General features: G+C 34.7%; 2 protein-coding genes and 1 pseudogene across 4 annotated transcripts; all 3 read right to left on the bottom strand.

Moving 5' to 3' along the window:
• Positions 1–3: 3 nt before the first annotated feature.
• Positions 4–10,639, bottom strand: LOC145205703 (uncharacterized). 2 transcript variants are annotated; one of them, XM_080078449.1, is made up of 10 exons: positions 10,474–10,639; positions 9,492–9,623; positions 9,000–9,118; positions 8,781–8,928; positions 7,734–7,787; positions 7,516–7,629; positions 3,561–3,665; positions 2,721–2,762; positions 1,687–2,433; positions 4–875 (listed from the first exon to the last, which is right to left on the bottom strand). In XM_080078449.1, exons 1-10 carry the CDS (start codon positions 10,607–10,609, stop codon positions 835–837), a joined length of 1,638 nt encoding a protein of 545 aa, XP_079934575.1. In that variant the 5' UTR covers positions 10,610–10,639; the 3' UTR covers positions 4–834. The 2 variants fall into 2 exon arrangements, with proteins under 2 accessions (XP_079934575.1, XP_079934574.1); XM_080078448.1 differs by having other exon boundaries at positions 4–2,433.
• Positions 5,283–6,056, bottom strand: LOC145205716 (uncharacterized; annotated as a pseudogene). Its single transcript, XR_013853702.1, has 3 exons — positions 6,019–6,056; positions 5,756–5,966; positions 5,283–5,697 (listed from the first exon to the last, which is right to left on the bottom strand). The product of XR_013853702.1 is annotated as an uncharacterized LOC145205716 (transcript).
• A 486-nt stretch (positions 10,640–11,125) lies between the features above and the next one.
• LOC145203626 (uncharacterized) lies at positions 11,126–22,211 on the bottom strand. The gene is made up of 9 exons (XM_080075884.1): positions 18,142–22,211; positions 17,820–17,954; positions 17,576–17,694; positions 17,188–17,335; positions 16,626–16,685; positions 15,046–15,102; positions 12,991–13,095; positions 12,679–12,720; positions 11,126–12,182 (listed from the first exon to the last, which is right to left on the bottom strand). Exons 1-9 carry the CDS (start codon positions 18,269–18,271, stop codon positions 11,398–11,400), a joined length of 1,581 nt encoding a protein of 526 aa, XP_079932010.1. The 5' UTR covers positions 18,272–22,211; the 3' UTR covers positions 11,126–11,397.
• Between the last annotated feature and the right edge of the window lie 436 nt (positions 22,212–22,647).

Raw genomic sequence — 22,647 nt, 5'->3', positions numbered from 1 at the left:
AACCTAAAGAAAACAACGAATAGTGATTTGCATAAATGAGAAAAACATAAATCAAACTAGAAATCTAAATATATTTATGAAATCAACAAAAAATAAAGAAAACATCGACATTTCATGCAAACAGAAAGTACAAACAAAGTGCATTGAAATTCCTTTCGTAATCTTTTAAATTACCATCGTGTATGGATATATTTTACTAAGTGTATGGAAGCACCTCTCAATAAAATAGTGAATTTATTTAAAAGTATTTTCATTGTTTTTTGGAACTAGAAAATTTTCTCCACCTTGTTTTGATCAACTTTTTGCAACAACACAACAAACTTGATTTTGTCATTTTCTATTGAATTACAAATGCTGACAGAATATGAACTAAAGATGTATTTAAAAGACACCTATTGCAAAAATATCACAAATATTACATTGTATGAACTTTGATTACCCTTGGAAATGTGGTGAGTGTAAATACAACATGTTCCAAAAATCAAACATAACATTGAATTACTCATGTCTCACTAAGTATCCAGATCGGCAGAACTACGCAATGCTATTACAGGTATTTTAAAGTATTACAGATTTGCGCAGTTAGGTCTAAATGGTAATGATCAATAGGTCTAAATGTTTTTAAAACAATCTAAAGTTAAGATGGAACTACTAAAATATGAGCGAATATAGCACAGATCAGGCAAAACTACACAAGGCATGATGAATAAAGAAAGTACAAAATCAGTAAAAAGAAAAAAGGGCCGGCATAAAAGTTTTTGCAGCAACATCATCCAGTAAAGAACAGACAGTGGACTGCAACATGGGTTTTGATTTCTCACATAGAAACTGGTCTCAAAATCTTTGCTCTTCATCTTGTATTCTTACTTGTTTGACTGTTAAACGCATTAGGTTCTTTGGATTGGACTATCAGTGCTTAAGTCAGTGGTTCTCAACTTGGTCGGGCCATGGAACACTGGCCCAGTAAAAATAATACCGTTTACGGGTGGTTCTCAAACTTCTTTATGTTGTGACACATCTGTAACAGTTTTCTGGATTTGCAATGCACCAGCAAATAAAAGGTAATGAGGAAACGTATTATTAAAGTTGTGCTTATTAATACAACAACAAAAAGGAAACTAATCTGCGATGCCCTTGCAAAATTGAAACAATGCACCAGGGTGTCGCGACGCACAGTTTGAGAACTCCTGCTGTGGACCTTTTTTTGGAGCAAGATTGTAGTACGCACACAAAACAACCATTTGGGCTTGAGACATCATTCTTTAAAACCGATTTTCTTCAAGAAAACTTCAAGAAGATACAATTATTAACAGCTATTTTAAAGCTCTTTCAATATGTTATATGCAATCATCTCTAGTTTATCAACATATTTAGTAGATGTCCTGTGGACCACCCAAAAAGTCACCATGGACCACCAGTTGAGAACCACTGACTTAGGTTTCTCACACAGAGAAACACAACTGGTTTTACGACAGGATTAGAACCAACAACCTTGTAAACTTGGCAATGTTAGGGCATTTGCAATAACCAATCAGTCACCTTTTAGTAGATTTAGCTTGAGTAGACCTGCTACCAACTGATACTACCACTATTAAAAGTCTACTAGAAGTCTGGTGCAGTGAACTTAATTGTAAAATTGTTTTCAAACTTGTGTTTCCATTGAAACATAATAGGAGCTTGACTCACTGTGGCAAGAACATCTACTGCCTGGACAGGAGGAAATGGTGCTGTATTCATTTTCAGGCAAAGAATGGCTGTTGTATGCTTCATTTGGGACATCAGGCACAGCTTTTAAACTGTGAACTTCTGTTTGATTGCTTGGTTTTTCTTTGTGATTGTTTTTACTTTGGTGATTGTAGTTCACCACATAATCAAGTTTTGAGTATTTCTTTATGCTGTTTACAAATCCTAACAATCTTGTATGAAGCTGATCATCTTCTTTGTTGGAAACTTTAAAATACTTTCCTGTTATTTGTTTGTTAAAAGCATTAAAATTTTGCATCAGCCTGTGGCAGCCAACCAATTGTAAAAGCTCCTCAGGTACACAAACAGATGGGTTGTTATCAAAGTAAACAACATGGTATTTAGGATGTTTGCATGGAAGAAACTGCTTTTGTTTGTAGCTCTTTAACATAGCATTGACCCCCATTACAAATGGATCCACTACATCAGGCTTATACATCTCTTTCTTCGCTCGAATGCAGTTGTCTTGACCCAGCGGTGTGCAAACCAGAATTATGTGATTGTGGCTTAATAGATGTTCAGTTGTCCAGTCTATAGGGTTGTGCATACCAGTATGCTCCCACAAATTACACATCACTTCCATTCCACTTTGTTTCTTAAATATGTCAGATAAAGCACTAGTTGCTTTGCAGTAATCGGAATCCAGTTCACCAGATGATGTGCTTGTGAGTATGAGGCATGAGTTTGCGGCTACAAAAAAAAGAAAATGGTTTCAATAAAAAAATTTATATATTAAAAAAATAAATCTGTTTGCAAAAGTAGTTTTCTATTCAGCAACCTAATTTTTCAAAGAAAGTCTGTGGAGATTGCCAAAAATCAGCAAAATGCAACTTATTAAACTTAAAAACATGGTTGTGATAAATTAAAACATATACTTATTTATATGTGTGTGTATGTATATTTGAAGGGTATTTTTTGGCACAGGGATAGTGAGAATGTTTTCCTCTTATAATTTTCCATGGAACCACGTTACTTACCTTTACCATTGGTAGCCATGTACTTGTACTTGCTTAAATCACCTGCACAAACAAAACCATTACAATTGATAAAGTCTATCCCAGTGATTCTCAACCTTTAGTGGACCGTGCCCCCCTAAAAGTATGTTTTGGGTATCGTGGCCACCTTCAAGTAACCCTGTAGGACCTGTGCCCCCCTTAAAATAGTAAATGGCAATCTCGTGTTGGAATTCGGCAATAATTTCAGTTTTAAACAGGTCGAATATATTAAACAAGAATCTGCAGTCATGAAAAACCTTAACATAAACAAATAGCATGTGAAATGGTAGATTGATTTAGGAAATAAAGTTAAAAAGAAAATGGCTTTTAGTGGGTGTTTCTGGTGAATTTACACCTGTGGCCCCCTGAAACGCAGCTCGTGCCCCCTTTGGTGGCCCATGGGCCCTGGTTGAGAACCACTGGTCTATCCTATTTAGAGATACAAAAAGGCATATTGTTAATATTCAACCAACAACAAAGTTATTGGCAAAAACTTTTACAGATCAACAAAAAACATTAGGTTCTGTTTAAATAAGTGACAATAAGCAAAACATGTTTGTTCCACATTAGATAGCTAACCAATTTTAACCTGGAAATAAATGTTTTTAAACTTGTGACATACAGTATAAAAGGTGGAAAGAGTTACAAGAATTGTAACATAATAGGTCATTGACAGAATCAATTAACTAAAAAAAAACTTAGCATAATAAATCATCAATATGATGGATACTAACAAAAAAATTCTTGATTGTAATGCTAAAGTATTATTACTGAAACTAATTTATCAAGCCTGTCCTTGTTTTCACACTTTAGTATACTTACAGTTGAATGTGCAGCTTCTAGTATAGCAAGCAATGGCAATTACGCACAGGACAATTCCAACACTAGCACCAACAGCAATCAAGATTTTAGTAAAAATGCTTTTTTCTAAAAACAAAATATGTATAGCATCTTACTTATGTGCTACTAGTAAACATGATTTTATAATAAAAAACGTAGTTTAGCTAAAGCTAAAAAAACTAGAATAGTGGTTTTCCTATATATAACCAGTTTGTAATACTACAACATATTTAACGATGTATCACATATTCCACGCCCAATTGGGCTTTTTTTCGACATGGAGTTGCGCATTGTTTTCACGAGGTGGAAAATGGATGAGTCCAACTATTTAAACTTTTAACAAAGTTTCAACATTTTTTTTCCTTAATAGCCCTTTGTTTGTTGAATTATGATTTTTAATCCACACATAGCGTTCCCTGGCGCCGTTAAGTTTCTACATACCAACAATATGATTGCTTAGCTGGGATTTTTATGTCCAAAACCTGTTCTGAAACAGTTTATTAATGCTTTAGTTTGAGAAGTCACGTTACACAGGTGTAACAAATCGTGCTGCGTTTCGAAGCACGAATACGTTGCTCTATATTACTGTTTACAGTGCAATATAACTAACATTGTAACATCTTAATTGCAACCAGTGAGACAATGGTCAAGTGACGACTGCATTAATGCGTGAAGCAGAGGCATTTTTCCATGCGCCACAATCGTCAATCACTCCCATTGCATCAGCTGTGCACTGAGCAAGCACAAATTTGACAAACACAGCATGTAAAAACATATTTGGGGCTGTAAGAGTAATTACTGAGCCGAAAAAAATATTTGGGGCTGTAAGAGTAATTACTGTTTGTTTGTTCACATGTTAATGAGGTCAGAAATATTTGGGGGTTAAGGGGTGAAAATTGATTTATACAACTTCAAGTTACAAAATACTTTAAAATACGCTGCAATGTACCAATCAAAAAAGTATGAAACTCCAGAATCATCTGCTTTAGCAAGTATAGCCGTTTTAAAAATTTCACGTTTTGGGGGGCTGCGGGTGAACCGAGGAATCAAACCGGGTCAAAATTAACATGGACCATCTTTAGACCAATATCTATAATGTGTGTAAATTTGAAAAAGTTTGAACCATTCTTTCTTGACCAAAACATGGGAACAAATCCGCATTAGACGGAAAAAAAGAAAAAAAAATATATAGACAAAAACAATATGTGTCCCCTTCAGGGAAGGGGACCCATAATTAGCAGGTTTTGGCCATACAATAGTTCTCATAAGGGGATTGTTGCGTCACAGTACAGAAAAGTACTGTGTAAGGTCACATGGTAAAAAACATTTTAATCTTTTTTCGCTTTTAAAAAACTTTTTTCAAATAATGTGTGACTGCTTTTGGATTTTTACAACATTAAAGCCGAGTGCACACTGCCAAACGACACGACAACGATAGGGAAATACCCAGCTGTTGCACGACGGCCTTCTGATGTTCTGAACCGACGCCGACGATTGCTACCGATGCCCAATGCACATTGGTTACGATTGTCGGTTTACAATTATTACACCATTTATATGGCTTAAATCGTTTACTTCTAGGTAATAAATTAAAACTAATCCATGACTTACAGACTCAAATTTTCCCAAGCACATCTTAAACCAATAAGTTCTTTCAATAAAAAATAAAATGAAAACATTCAAGTGAAAAATACTGCTCTTGTATTTACAATTGCTTCTCACAAAATATGACAATGAGTAGGTAAATGGTAGTATCAAAGAAGTAGAAACACTGAAAGGAACATGAAGAAAACAGTGGAATTATTAATACTTCAGAACAAACACTACAGAACAGTGCTAAAACATAACAAGTGTTTGGCAGCAAAGAAAACCTGAATAACAATGAAAAAAATATAATGTGCATAACACATGGTATTTACATGTTTTCGGGATGCACTAAAATGTCTGAATACAATGTATTTGTAATTTGTTGTATGTACAAGCCAACAACATCTGGTGATTTTGATCTTAACTCAGCTGCCACAAATGCAGCATAATGATCAAACTTATCTGATGATGATGGAGCACTTAAAGTGTTCAACCTTTCATTAGATCTCTGGATCACACTCAGCATTTGACCCTGCAATAGAACAAGTTTAGGACCATTATCAGTTTTCTTTGCAATTGATTTACTCCACCTGAATTTCCACACCACTAGCTAATGTTTTCTTGGCTCTTTTTGCACGAGGTTCTGTTCCACTTGAAGCTACAGATTCAGGACTGGCAGGTGGCTAACAATCAAGTGAAGAATTCATTGCACTGTCAAGTGTAGTGCTGGAAGTTTCACCTTGAGAAATATCAGTTCTATAGCCATGGGGTTCTTCATTGATTGAAAAATTTTCTTTGGTGCTAGTAATTAAAACATTGTTATTATTGCAAATTAGAACAAAAGAGATAATACCTTCTGTGCTTTGTGTAGCTATCCAGAAATTTTAGTTGCTGAAAATTAGGTTTGCCAACGCACAGCTAAGATGCCAAAGGCATTTTCAACTACCCTGCGAGCCCGACTTAATCTATAATTATATATGTTTTTGGTTGTTGACAAAAACATTCCAGGGTATGGTTTCATCAGGTATTTTTTCAAGGGGAAGGCATCATCTTCCACAATTACAAATGGACAAATAAAAGATGAATGTGATAGCTTCCTGGGCAAAGGAACACCAAGCATATTTTTATCAAATCGTTTTCCCATCTCAGAGTTTAAAAATACACCTCCATTACTGTGGCGTCCAGAGTTACCTATATCAACCAAGATAAACCTGTAGTTTGCATCACACAAAGCCAAAAGAACTAGTGAAAAATATCCTTTGTAATTGTAAAACTCAGAGCCACTGTTTGGAGGGCACTTGATTCTGATCTGTTTGCCATCCAATGACCCACGACAATTAGGAAAGTTCCAAAGTTTTTCAAAATCTTGGGCAATTTTTAGCCAGTCTTCTGTGGTTGGGGGAGCAAGGTATTTTTGACCAAGTACATTCCAAAGAGCTTGACAGGTTTTTTGCAATATGACTCCTACAGTTGTATGTCCAACTTGAAATGAGTACGAAAGCTGCTTTTGCGATGAACCAGTTGCCAAAAACCTGATAATAAACCAAACAATTATTATTGTAATGAAAAAACTATGCAGAAAGCAAAAATTACCTCAGTGTTAAAATCAATCTCTGCTTTGGACTTATTGGTTTCCGAAAATTTGTATGCTGTTTTTCTATAGCTGGCGTTACTTGCTGCAATATGTCATAAAATTGTTTTGGTGTCATCCTAGCATATTGTCGAAATTTTTCTTCATCCCTTCGGGCAAGCAGTTCATCAACCAAAATAAATTCAGATTTTGTGTCTCTTTCTTTGAACATCTCATCAACCCATACACATCTGCCAGTGGTTTTAATTATTATTAAGGATTATTTTACTATTGAAGTGTTTGTAATAATTACCTTGAGTTTTTCTCGTGCATAAATGACAACACCATCACTTCTTGTTGCAATAAAACCAGTTTTTCACATATCATTCTAAACTGCCATTGGCTATATAGCGACATTTTGCTTACATAATTGAAAAAAAACTTAAATTGAAACAAACAAACTCGACTAGAGTCTAAAAATTATAAATTTAACAAAGTTTTTTTCAGCACGAGGTCCCAATGCGGTTACAACGCCCCGACGAAGTAGGATTGATTTCTGCTCGATCGGGCCGTCATAGCAAGCACTTCTCGCGTTGGGACGGGCTCTAAAAATCGCTTATCTACGTATGTTCCGACACGGTGTGCATTGGCATACGTAACAACCCGTCGGCGTCAGATCAGAAGGCGCTAACGACACAATAACAATGGCGGTGTGCATTGGGCTTTAGAATTAGAATAGCCAATTCATGTGCCAACTGACAACATAAATATTTGTGTTACCATATAGCAGGTCTTTACTCCACCAAGCTGACATTGGTTTTGTTGTTGATGTTTCATAATACAGGCTATCTGTTGGTTCTTCATAATACTCATACTCTTCATCAATATGTTCATCTGGTGGTAAAAGTTTCACAAATTTAATGTTTTTAATAAACAAATTTAGTTTTACAGAAAAAAATGGCGGATCTTCATAGTTTAACATGATTCCAATATCGTACCGTCAACTTCTTCCTGACAGGGCCAGGTTTTTTTCATGTCTGAATTGGAACAACCTGAAAAAATATGTTCTTCATTGAATTCCACTAAAAAAGTCATTAGCTCAATATTTAGGTAATATTAAAATAAACATATGGGGTTCTGCAAGCTGTACCATAAAAAACCTGAGTGAGTTTCGATGAAATTTATGAGGGTTTAGTAAAAGTTGGAGAAATCATTGTGTCGTGGTATGTTTATATGACTTACAAACCAGTGATTTACCAAACTCTGGCCAAAACCAAACTTAAAATCCCTATGGTGGTGAATGTTTCTACTGAACCCTGTGTTGTTGATGCAGGTAAAATTTATGGCACTCCAAAACAACTTTTCAAATTATGTAAACTAAACAAATCTTTTTGAAGATAATGTGGCTTGTCTTTCTTGATCAGTGTTTCTCAATCTTTTCCAGATCGTATACCACCTGACAACTTTTTTTATCGTTGCGTACCAGCTAAAGTCCAAAACCCTGCTGAATGGATAGACCAAAAAATAGGCCTATAACCAAGGCTAGCATATTTAGCAATTTCATAAGAATGTCCAAAACATGAGTTTCGCCCAAACCGGGGCTGATCAGTTGGGTCAGTTGAGTTGCAATTTTACTTTAGACTTGAACTAGGTATCACAGAAAGCTACTTGCGTACCACCTGAAAAGTTCTGGTGTACCACAATTTGAGAACCACTGTTCTAGATGCATCAATAAGCTATTTTGTGATGTTTCAAGTTCGTGAATTAAAGGTTTATGGATTAGTTTCATACAAAAAAATAGCACATACGGCCAACCTGTTTCCGCCAATCAAAAACTGGGAGCCTTACTATTAAGAACAAATGTGTTTGCTGAATCATATCAGGCATTATAAACAAAAACAAAGAACAATTTTCTCCCCAAAATAAAATGTGATGGTTGTTACTTTGTATATAGCATTTCATAAACTGTAAACTTCAAGTTAGTGTTCTAAAAAATTCAGAGGCTACTAAACTTTAGTGGAGCAAGTACAAAAAGAAACATATACCTGGAATCATAACAAAACAATCATTTCCTTGATTAGCAGTGTTTTTTTGGTACAATGGAAGAGCATGTAAAGTGGCTACAATGTAGTCACCAGGCAGTATCAGTTCTGAATCCTGGCGACCATAGCAGTAAAAATTGTACTCAATGTCCTAAACAAGATGGTCTTAAGTGTTAGAAAATGTGAACAAAACAGTCTTGTGCCGTAAATAGCATACCTTACCTCATTTTTCTTGCTTGATGCAGGCTTTGGAATATCAAACTTGTACTTGTATGATCCCTGATAGCCCCCTTTACTCACAGAAAGGTAATAACCTTCAACATACTGCTCTACAACGACAGCTAAAAACAAGTAATTATGTTGCATAATAACCCTAACACAGATGTTAACTGTCTTGCAGATGAAATACAAATGTTCCCATCAGACATTTTAGTTAGCATTTAATTTAAGACATATTTGGAACAAATACTTCGTTTTGTTTCTTAAGCATGAGTACAACAAGTAAATTATGGTCTGTGAATAGATATTGTAAGGCTCATAGGAGGGCCACGTAAATAGTGCAGCCTCTATTTGTTCCATGAAACATATAAGTTAAAAAAAATTGAGGACACTTTTTTAAAAACCAGTGTGCAGCAAAGCTTTTTTTGACAAAAGGAATGTCTTTTTTGTTGTGTTTCATTCAATACAATAGGTTTCAAATTTCAGGTGCTGTACCTTTTTGTAACCAAGTCACATTGAGACCAATTGACCAATTTTTTTTAGACTTATACAAGTACCAATCAGCTGATATAAATTTCGGTGCTGGAGCTGTGGTTTCATTTGTGGACCACGGAGGGTCATCAATTTCTGCAAACAAAAATAAGTACAGAACCAAATTTACAGTTTGTTTATTGTTCTGATGTAAAGTCAATTTACAAACACAAAATTTTAGAGAGTTTTTGAAATAATTTAAAATGCAAGTTTACACGCTTTACAGCAGGGATGCCCAACCCATCAATGTCGAACCCATGTCAAGTAAATTGCATAAAATAATTTAAATATTGTTGTTTTGTAACCTGTTTTGAGGAATGTTGTTGGACGTGGATGAATTTATCATGAGAATTATCAATTAGGATAAGTTAATATGTTCACGCCACAAATAACCAACAGGTGCTTCACAAAAATAATAGTTGCAGTATTACTGTTACTTTGTACTCGGAGTTGCCCTGCATTTTTTCAAATGAATAGCTATTTTGGCCTTCATAGTCAAATCACAGAAAAAATGGGTTCAGAAAATGCAAGTTATCCTTTGGTACAGATACTTTTTTCATTATGCTGCTAATTTATAGTAGATCCCAAAAGTTTGACTACCTCAAAAGTTGGCCTTGGGTCAAAAAAGGTTGGGCACCTGCTTTATATAACCACGTACAACTACAAAAAAGTGTGATCTTTTCCGAAACTACTTTTCAAGCTTAAACATGCTTGGAACATTTTTGAATTGAGTGGTTTTCTTTCTATTTATTTTTGAAGCATGAAACCTAATAACATTAGTTTTTGTCTGTACATAGGTAAATTATGGAACAACTGCTTGTTAAGTTTAATGTCCATCTTTATTGTTACTGAGTATTCACAGTAATGTTCCTGCAGAAAAGTTAACCTACATACATTTTTTCAAAATAACAATATGTGCTCAATAAAAACATTAAATTTAACTTACTAGTTACTTTACACTCTTCCAAATTGCTTGATGGCTGACATTCTTGGTTACAGAATGTTTGGTGACTCTCGCAGCATAAAGCACAATACAAAGCCACAACACTTATGAATACAAATCTTTGAGCAGGGAGTTTCATACTAACTAAATCTTACTCAAAACAGTTTAAAAGACTGAAAAAGGTAGTTGGTGTTAGAAGCTTACAAATAACGCACAAAGTTGGTTTATTGACATTTGTCTGAAGGTTATGTTAACCATTAACCTGATTCGCACATCATTAAGTAAATAGATAAGATAAAAAAGTGATCAATTTGTGTAGCTCATATCCAATCAAAAAGCAAATGCAAAAGCAGCTGATACAACATAATTAGCTCTGTATTTCTATCTAATACAGAGTTAAGCTAATTTGACCCAATACAAAGCCATGAAGTTGACATGAAACTGTAATTGAGAAACTCTTGATACAGTTAAAAAAAAATTATGTGACGGTACTTCTTTCTAACCTTCCATAGACAAGTTTTCACACAAAAACTTTTTTCTTTTTAAGTTTTTAATCTGGAGTAAAAAAGGCACACATAATATTAACATACATATTACTGATGCACAAAAATTAACTACGCCTAAGCTAGGGTAATACAGACCAAAGTATAACAAATCTGCTGAAAACATTATATTTCATCAGGCAAGATCACATGAAACAAATCAAAGTTCTGTAGTACAAAATTTTAATCAAAAGAGAAACATATATGACTAGAAAAGAAGTGCTATGGTGTACAGGTAAATGAATGTGCTTTTGAAATATAATTCATGTTAAAAAAATTTGAAAGACCATTAAGACCCCACCAACTTCACACAAGGGTTATCTTAAAAAAAAACATGTGGCATTTTAAAAGCAATGTGTATTTTTTTCAATTACCCTTGTTCATACTAGATGTTTGTGAAGTTAGATGTAGACAATGCCTGACAAGAACATTGGCTACCTTCACATGATGAAACATGGAAATCACAGTAACTGGTTGAGGTACCAGAAAAACCAGAGTCAAACTGTGGGTTAAGTTCATTGGGAAGAGAAATTGAGGTAAATTGATCATTATTTCTCAACATGTGGGAACCTGTGAGTGGTACAGTCTCCAAATTAGTATTTTCGATATTTTGGCGATTGTGATATATCTGTATATTGTTTGTTATATTTTGCAAAAGCTTGCAGAGTTCTGGATTGCTATTGGTAAAAGCTTCGCCAGTTATTTGCCTGAACAATTGGGCCAGTTGCTCAGTAAGTTTAAAGCAGTCAAATACTTTAAGAACCTGATTGGGAACACAAACTGATGGGTCGTCATCAAAATAAATAACATGAAAACGTTGATTCACTGGAATTGAAACACTGACTTTTTTGACCTGTCCTAACAAAGCATTTACATTTAATACAAATGGGTCAATAGTAGCACAGTGTCCAGAATTCATTTGACTATTTTCCCAATTCTTCTTGCCAAGAGGTGTACATATTAGAACAACATTTTTAAATTTTATTGAATATTTTGATGTCCACTCAATAGGATCATGCATTCCAATATGCTCCCACAAATTGCACATGATTTCCAATTGAGTTTGGTCTTTCAAAATGTCAGACAAAATGCTTGCTGCTTTGCAATACAAAGTGTCCAGTTCATCATTTGATGTGCTAACAAGCACAAGACAGGAGTCATTACATGTGTCTAGAAATGGGAAAAGTGTGCATTAAATGAGAATCTTTAAGGAATATTACAACTTTTAAAAAACAATTTTTGTTTTCTAGGTGGATTGTACTATAAATTCTTACCATAACAACATGCACCTTACAATTATGGGTGGCTTACAATATTTTTTAGAATCAGAACATGTAGTTTACAATATAGGTAAACATAACTACATTACGACCAAGTATTGCTCATCCAGCAGTTTTATTGTAAACAATCGACGTTTCGACGTCCTATACAAGACGCCTTCATCAGGATAATGACATAACCTGCAGGACAACTTCCTTTTTAAAGCGACAAAATGCAAAACACACACATGTAAAACAGCGATAACAAGATCGCGCGGCTGCAAACTCGCACCACCGTAGCGAACTGGATGAGCAATACTTGGTCATACATTATGCCTGGCAGCAATAGCTTATTTCATAACTACATTACATTTTCGCAGCAATGGAAAAATAATTTAACAACATACCCTTCACAGCATCATATGACTTTGATTTGATACTTGATTTACCTAAACAAAATTCAAAACCAAAACAGATTAAACTAGAAAGGTGGTTTTCCTATATTTCACCAATTTATACATTATATATCCTATTTAATGATTTACTATACACAATTTGATCTACTAATATGAATGTTTATGCAACTAAAAAAGAATGGGTTCCCACATGCCTGTAGATACAAATTAGTTTGACAAATCGTTCCTAACTGTGTTTCACAAATTCAAATATGTTTATGGGGACCGGACATAACTTTGTCAGTTTTATGCAGTTACACTTACATTTTTTATGCAAAACCTTGGCAACAAGAGCAAGAAAAACAACAAGCAATCCAATAGCTGCTCCTACACCAGCGGCTGCCAATAGCAGTTTGAACAGTTTGGTTTCTGTCAAAATAAAACATAACTTTACCAAAAGCTAAAGCTGAATTGGTTCATTTGAACCACCGTTAACCAGAATAAATCTGATATGGGCTGACAATAATTGGAAATTTGGCATGAAATCTAGTAAGCTTGTGTGGTTTTTCAAGTTAATAAGTTGGTTACGTATTTCCTGCACGACCAAATCTGATTTGTTACACCCCTGTGGAAAGCCTGATATGAGTATCTTTACATAATCATTGATAAACATAAAAGCTTAAGATCCATTAAATGTGTTTTAGGAATTTAAATATCATATATATACATCAGGAGTCGGCAACTTTTCAGACGACATGTGCCAATTTAGTTGTTATTTCCATGTGTTAATGACCTTGCATGCCAATGTGTTGCTAAATAATAGTGGCTCGTGCCAGCAGATATCAATAACAAAGAGAAAGTAGAGTGTTTTGTGCATGTAAGGCTGAATTTGAAGTAAATGGCATGATCACAACTATAAACAAAATTTTATGAAATTCAGACATTGTTTAAAAAGTTAACCCTTTCAGGGGGCTAATGGGGTAACTGATGGGACTGCATGGCAAAAGTGACAATTGACACCTAAAGATGACTTTTGCACAAACTGTCAAAATTTCAACCAATTCCTGCATTGTTTCACAAATTTACCCATTTTAGGGGACTAGTAGGGTAAATATTGGGGTCACAGAGTGAAACATAACTATCGTCAGCTTATTATAGCAAAATGAACAAACTGTCCAAATTTCATTCAATTCGGTGGGCTAATGGGGTAAACACAACAATTGACACCTATAAATGACAAATCTCACAAGCTGTCCAAATTTCACTTAATTCTGACACCGTTTAAAAAACTCACCCATTTTAGGGGGTTAGAGGGGTAACTGATGGGTTTTAACACCCAAAAGTACAAAATATGAAACCACAATGAACTAATTGACAGTCATGTAAAATTTTATCCAAATCGGACAATGTTTAAAATTGTGACCACTAGGGGTGTTGTTAGCAACATTCCTTAACGCTTCTGACGTCATAAGGCTGTTAATACCCCCTCTGACTGGCATGTCCAAAACGCCTACCAAGTAATGCACAAACACATTTACCATATGTTCTGTTGCCTATATTATACCATTACACCACAGAAATCTTTCGTTTGTGGTGCGCAGCAACATACAAAAACGTTTTACATTTTGGGGTCTAGCGGGGTAAATACTGGGGTTATTAAGTCAAACGACGCAGATGGCACATCTACATAACTATATCTACCATCTGTGAAAGTTTCATCCAAATCCACCAAAGATTTCATGCCAAAAGTGCATGGACAAACTTCGGCGGAAAAAAGAAAAAAAAAAAAGAAAAAAACAGAAAAAAACAGAGTGAAATCAAGATGTGTCCCCTTCAGGGAAGGGGACCCATAACAAGCAGTGTAACAGGTTAAATTGTTATTTCATGTAAACACGCAAATTGGTTGGAGTGCCCTGAAAAACCACCTGCGCGCTAACCTTGGCACGCGTGCCAGGGGTTGCTGACCCCTGATATAGATGATTCCCCAATTTTTCATGTTCAGATGATTTCATACTGGGTCATATAATTCACCCCCTACATAAGAAGGTGTTAACTGGATATCGACCATCGAGAATTATCTCCAATCTCCAACTATTTTCATAAGGTAGTTTTGTACTTTTGCATGAATAGAAATGGCAATTTAGGTTTCTATTATGTGTCATTTTTTTGTTTTCATGTTATCACTGTAAATATAGTTCCTACAGCAGGGGTCATAGCAGATAAAAGGTTGCTGACCCCTGTCCTATAGCATGGCATTCAAGTTACTTGGCTTTTCTGGCCCTTCCAAATTGGAGTTTCAGCCTCACTGCCTAGTTTAAACATTAATAGCTCAAACAGGAAATAGTGTTTTGAAGGTAATATGCACAATCAGCATATTACCTGAAATTGTGGGTGCTGGTAGGTCAACGTTTTCTTGATATGTCTCAAAATCATCATCTAAAAAAACAAGGGATAAAAAGAATGAACAGCAAGAAAAAGTGTTTGCATTTTATATGGGATATTTTGGCTTCCAAAACACAAATAATTTTTTAGTTTTGCACACAAAATGGTTCTCAGGTTTTCCACCAACAAGCAGGGTCAGAAATGTTTTGCTGGTTAGATGTATGTATTTAACTGTACATTTTTTCACATAGCTAGCTATGCCTAAACAATTAAAAAAACAATTAAAAAAGTCCAACTGAAAATTTTTAGGCAACAGTTGGCAAGGCTCGCCAACGGCAATGGTTTTCAATGAATACACTTTTTCTTTTGAGAGTGTTTTGTTATAGATTCAAAGCATTGGCTGGTGTCAATAATAAGCATTGTTAACCAACAGAGCATTACAGGCTTTAGGTTTGCCTTAACCGGTAAAACTGTTTTGAAAATTGACAAAAAACTTTTTAACTAAAAAGTTGAATTCAAGTATGTTGCCAATTTATACATCATGCATTTTATTCCACTAAAAACCATACACCATTTGCTATACCTACAACAAATGTATAATTGCTACAAAATTTCCATCGAGACCCTATCTTTATTTATAATGCATTTTTAAAGCATCAACGAAGTTTTGCAGGATACATGTGACATCTGAGTAATGTTTGGTATGTTTACATCATCACAAAGTCATACGGTGTGCATCTTTTTATATACAGTCATTGGTATGCCATTTTAGTCATATAATTAGCAAGGAAAACAAGTGTTAATTTTACACTTAACACTAACTGTTGTATGACAACAACTGATTCTAATCTGAAAAGACTGCCAAGTAGCAAGCCTGTACATGCCTGAACCAGAGTCTTTTTACCACCTTTGTGTACTGTGTCCCCACAGTCATAAACCCGTGAACAAATTTGAGAATGACACAAGTTGATGTCGAAACGTCATGCTTTATACCATGAACAAATGTTTTAAAAATATCACACAATGTGGAAGTAACATCCTGTGCACATAAAAAACAAACATCTGTGGCGTAATAAATGTTTGAATTGGAACTAAATGATGATTTAAAACTTTAGGCAATGCACCGACAAACGAGTATGAAACTCATGGCTATTGTACTTAAAAAAGTTTATTAAATTGGATAGTTTAGGGATCTGTGGGTAAGCCCTTGGGACAGTGTGTGTCAAAATTTGAATAGATTAACTTTGGATACCTATCTATCACATGTGTAATATGACAATGTCACTCTTACTTAACCAAACATATGGAACGAATCAGAGTTAACCGATAAAAGTTCTTCTGGTGCAACATTTTAAACGAAGTTCATGCTTTACAAGCAAGTGTGCACACATAAAACTACACCTTTCGGTAAATATAAAGGTAACTTGTGTTGACTTTGATAAAGGTAATGAATCAAGATATGTAGCCTTACTGATCAAACAACTTTTGGACATAAGATATTTTTTGGACATAAGATAAGATATATTTTGGACATAAGATAATATTGATCTTGTTTTAGAAACATTACAAGAACTTACATTCAGCAATTTTGCGTTGGCAGTACTCTGTTAAATTGATTTTCGGATGATCAAAACAATCTAAACAAAAGCAAGTATTATATTACATGGTTAAAAAACAAGGTTTACTAATTAACGGTTGTCTGAGCTGTTCAATAAAATTAAGATATTGCTAAATTTTCCTAATCCAGTTCGTTAAAAAGAAAACAAAGTATGTTGTTGTGAAACTAAAGACTAGTTTGTGCATTCTTGTACATGACATTAGTCAGATCTGCCTTACATTTACCCCTAGTTATTTGAGTAAAGTCATGAACTTTGCCCATGTTTTCTTTAGAACATAGGTTTACTCACAAATGGAATGCAAAGTATATGGCTACTTCCTCATGCAACTAATGGTTTAACATTTTATTTTTTTATTCTTTACACAGTAAGACCAGATAGTTTTCTGTTTTGACCGACAAAATCTATTTTGCCATGTAACGAACAGCTTTCAGTAATAACATAGTACAAAAAGCATTAAAATTAAAAAGTGTGTAAGCTTTTGGACAACTTCCTTACACAAGCAAATAAAAAACAAATTTACCAGGTATCTGGATGGACTCCTCATTTCCTAAGTTCATGGTATTTGCTTGGTACATGGGCAGGGAATGAATGGTAAGAAAAATACTATCCCCTGCCTTTATTTTTGTATTGTCGTCATGACCATAACAAGTAAACTCAAAGAAAATGTCCTAGTGAAAAATTAATATTTTTTATTAGTTAAAAAATAAAAATAAGTTTTTTGCCTATTTTCATTCAGGGTGTTCTAAGATAGGCTTTTTTAACACACTACTAAATGTTAATATTATACAAACAAAAATTTCTAAATAAAATAAATGAGAAAGCACATACATTTTTACTATGTTTGTTTTATAACTGATACCTAGGCATGTTTTTCATAATAATGTAAACAAAACTGAAAATAAACAAACCTCTTTATCCTCAAATAACTTGACATCTTGTAAAGAAAACAAAAACTTAGAAGATTGTTGACTTCCCAATTTGCTAATACTCAGATAATATCCATCTACAAACTTTTTGACAATTCTGGCTAAAAAAATCTTGAGTTAAATAAATTTCTTCATTAAATTAGTATTTTTTATGATAAAAACTTAATGGTGAACAACTTGTAATAATAAATTATGGGGTGACTGTTGTGGAAAATAACTACTATACCTTGTTGGGACCATGAAATGTGCAGTGCAATTCCGTTCATGTTGGAGGACGTTTTATAAAAATACAAACGAACAACATGCCATTCAGGGGATGGTGCTGTTGTCTCATTTGTTGACCAAGGTGGTCTTGTGATTTCTAGCAAAACAAACACATTGATAAATATTCCATCAATTTTCAGTTGATATCATATCATAAAAAATCATTTTAACAACAAATATATAAGTAGCAAATAACCTAGTGAAGTATCATGGCCGAAAATGCTTAGAACCAGTGGAAAGTCACAAATACTTGTTTTTTGAGAAATCAAACTTCAGGTATTTACCTTTCACATGACAATCTTCAGAACTTGAATCAGCCTCACATTGTGCATTGCAGGAAACTTTTAAAGCATTGCAAAAAGTAACATCAACAGCAAGAACTACAAACAGTAACTTTGGAATACTAAAAAGCATATCTGAATGGAATCTTTTCTACCACGCCTTCAAACATATACATTTGGACTCATTGTTATACTCGTGTGTATTTGACTGCATAACTGCTATGTGGGATTTCAGCAGGTTTCCTGACAACTGACATGAGCTGCACATACTTCCTTGCATCCCACGTATCTATCCTGGTTGTCCAATGATTGTCTACTATTGTACTATTAGTATTAGATAAACAATACATATCCACTGAATATTATCACTTGACCATAACAGTCTTAAGCTCTTCTTAAACACTTACAGGTGATTTTACAGGTGATTATACATATATTGCAGTTGTAGTAAAAGGCAACCATTCTTGCACCTTGTATCTCAAGAAACTGTTTTTTACCCGACACTTCTACAATAATCTAGCCGGTACTATCGAATAAACCAGACGTTTTAGAACTAAAAGCCATTGTAATGGAACCTACAAATGTAATCGATACTTCTGGGACCAATCAACTCCTGTTACTTGATGTATTCGATGAGATAAGGTTACAGACCCGATTGAACTAGTGAAAAAGATCAACATTTGGCCGAAGTTTTTCAATTAAAAACTTTTTCAAAACAAATCACAAAATTTACAATAGTTATTAGGTTTTTGGGATAACTTTTTATAGGTTAAAAATAGCTATTGTGCAACAAAAAAAGTTTTTCAGGTTTGTTAAGATATAACATCCACAAAATCCATATAATTATAATCTGACTTTAGCATTATTTACACTACATTGCGATATCAACACAAGCAAAAGTAAGTATTATTGGAGCCTGAATACAGTAAAATTTATTATTAGTGCTTGTAGTAGGTCAAAGGTATGTATACATGTACAGTCATAGTCTGTATTCATTTTTGTATTGTTTGTTTGGTTTATTTAGAAATTAATACATATATATATACAGACGAATCCGGTTAATCGCATCATCGATTTGCCAAGGGCATTTGATGCGATAAACCGGTTTATGTGATAATCCGGTTGCTATGTAAACAGTCCACTCGGTTAACAAAAATGCTCATTTTTACTTCCCCAGCCAAAACAAAGTTGCAGTGACGCTCAACTATGGCAACGGAGCAGTAGTTTCTCTCTTATGTTGCCGAGAATTGAAAAACGTACTCTCAAGTCAAAACTAGATTTATTACTCTCAGCGCAATACATGACGTCATGCTTCCTAACTGTCGTGGATATGGTGCAATCGCTCAAGTGTGTTGAAGAAACAGTAGAAACGCACACACATTCTTTAATTGTCGCACACGCCACATTTCGCTTGATTTGTGCCTCTCTTGCAGTCAGGTTTATTTGAAACTATGTGTTACATCGCATTGTAGCCAAGGGGCCCAACATTTAAATTTTGGAACTTCCCTATGACGACGGTTTATGACGTTTTAGTCTTGTTTTGTGTAGTTTCCTTTTTAATGTGGTAGACCTCTCGCTTAATATACACGTAAAATGGTCTGTTGTTTCTAACCTATTTTGTTTTCTAGTTCAAACCAACGCGTTAAGCGGCAAAGTGCTAGGTGCTTATTTGTAAGCAAGCCCAAATCCGAAAGTACACGACTGAAACCTGGATAAACTTACAACTTCGGCACATTCTACAGCGCAAGGGCGCTAAAAGAATAATTGACTTCAGCAAACCTTTAAGACTCAGATTGTGGCCCTACTTTCTAGCTTACTCAGCAAAACTGCAGCTGCAAGATTGGCGTGACTGTCACATGATCAACGTGTAATCGTTGCTTCGAAAATTTAAACCAGCAACAGCTACTAGAGGAATAAATGCCTTTCTTAATTGGTGATCTACCTGATACGTTGCGCAAGGTCAGGAATAGAAGACATAAAAAATGGCAATCATTAGCACGTTACCAATTACGTGAACCTAAACAATTAGTGTGATTACTTGCGATCTAACATTTTTTACAACCATTACTTGTTTGGCGGGCCATGAACAATATAACAGAAAACATTTTTAACCATTTGTTTCACATTAAACATATTGTTCAAATTTCAATACAGTTTAATGCTTATAATTTGGTGCAGTTTGCATTTAGTAAGAAATTACAATCAGCGTCTTTGCCGGAACACCAGTTTCGTAATTTTAACACGTTGAACTCTTTGTTTTAACGCTTGTTATATCACTATCGGCGATTAGATAAGCCAATAAACTAGGGATGCACGGCTTTGAGATAATGACTTCTACTTATCGCACCACGGTAAACTGAACGCCGATTTAATCTATTTAATCTCCTAATGACTTTTCAAATATATTTTATGGTCAAGACGTGTCATTTTCAACGTTCAAATTAGATGCGTTATTTGGTGCAGAATGCAAACATGCATCTATGTTTTTTCGCGTACATTACCTCCAGGGGATTTTACTACTATAACGTCATTTTTTGTTCGAAAAACTTGGTCTGTTCGACTTTCACATAGAGATCATCAATCTGGTTAATCGCATATTTCGTTGAAAATCGATGCCAATATCCGGTTTATGCGATAAACCGTTGTGCGATTAACCGGACGATTTTCTTCACAAACGATGGGCGACGGTTTGGGATTTTTAATTGTGATGCAATTAAACAGATTATGCGATTAACCGGTATGCGAATAACCGGATTCGTCTGTACTAAATATTAACAATGCATAATGTGTTGCAAAAATTATTTACAAAAATACATTGTGTAGACATAAATTACAATTTACAATAATATTAAAACATTTAACGAAGATTTTGCAAAATTTTAAAAGAGTCAAAACGTTTCATATGTCTTTAATTTAACATCCTGTAACAGGCTACTCTAAAATATATAATTCAGGTGTGCTAGCAATGAACTTACAATCTATAATTAGAAAGCAACATTCAAACTATGAATTCGGAGAAAAAAGTGCAGTCAATACAAAATGTGCAAATTCAATCTATTACAATTATCTACTCTAGAATATGCAATCCATAATTAACAGCTTTACCTTAATATTTTAAAATGAAATGCAAATTTCTTATTTGTAGATTAGGTTGTTTAAGTCCAGGAAAAATATCAGACTGGAATATAGGCCTACCATGTTTACATGAAGCTTGGATATTGTATTAATGCATATTTTATTCCAAATAGTTTGAATGGTACATTCCAGTAATATATTGCATAGGTTGTGTAGTTTAAAGAAACCCACCAAAACTAACCTAAATAAAACCCATAAAAATGGAATCTAACAAATTTACACAGTCTTCACTTACCTGTTTTAAACCGACAAATATGCAGATTTTAGCTGGGTTAACGACTCGTAAGCACCAACACATACAGATACATTTTGTAAATGATTACGTTTGATATTTTACACACAGAAAAAACTTTCATAATGTCTACCTTCCTCAAACACATAAGTCACTCTCAAGACACTGCTTGACTAATATAATTATGTTACAACAGTCAAGTTGTATTTACAGACATACAAGTGATTGGGTGTTTTTAGTTGTCCATGTTTATTGTAAATTTGAACGAAGAGCCCAATGCTTATTTGATTCATTTGATAAAAACACAACTTAGAGCAAATAGCAATAATAGATGGGTGACACTAAAACGCTGAATGGGCGGGACGGGCGGAATGGGCGGGACGTCGTGAAAACCGCTGAATATCGGGTTAAATTGCTGACGGTTAGTGCTATTAAGGTTGGGATAAGGTTTTATAATAGAAAATCATTAAAAATAATTCCCCCGGATACCTTCCGCGACCGAGCGAAACATTCAGCGGCCGAGGGAAACATTCAGCGGCCGAGGGAGACTTCCCGCCCAAGCATTTTTGCTGAATGTCAGGAAACAGCTGAATAAGTTTTAGGCAGGGACATTTTTTGATTCACATACTTTTATAAAACCTCAACCCAACCCTAATAGCACTAACCGTCAGCAATTTACCCGATATTTAACGGTTTCCGCGACGTCCCGCCCGTCCCGCCCATTCAGCGTTTTAGTGTCACCCATAATAGATGTATCTTGCATTGAATTTGAAATCCTAGCCCATCTTACTTTAGTTAAGCCTAAGTTAGCGGAATTGCGTACAGCTTTGAAACATTCCTCAGCCTGCATATTAACATTTTGTAAACACGTGGACGCATGCGTGTATTGTGGCGGTAAATTTTGTTGTTGTTATGACCTGAGTAAACGTTTTTCATCACACGACATTGTAATGCTATTGTTCTTAACTGTTTATCATCGAATTACAGATTTTTTCAAGAAAATGCCGACAAACACTTCGTAATTTCGGATACACATTGAATTGCCAATTTTTCACTATTAGTTCCTTCCTGATGGACATGCTTCATCGCCTACGCGGAAAAACAATCCGTAATCATCACATGATATCAAAATCTTAACCGGT

This window comes from Phallusia mammillata, chromosome 8 (genome assembly GCF_965637545.1).
Source record: "Phallusia mammillata chromosome 8, kaPhaMamm4.hap1.1, whole genome shotgun sequence".
Taxonomy (NCBI): domain Eukaryota; kingdom Metazoa; phylum Chordata; class Ascidiacea; order Phlebobranchia; family Ascidiidae; genus Phallusia; species Phallusia mammillata.
This window is presented reverse-complemented; position numbering and strand designations above follow the sequence as displayed.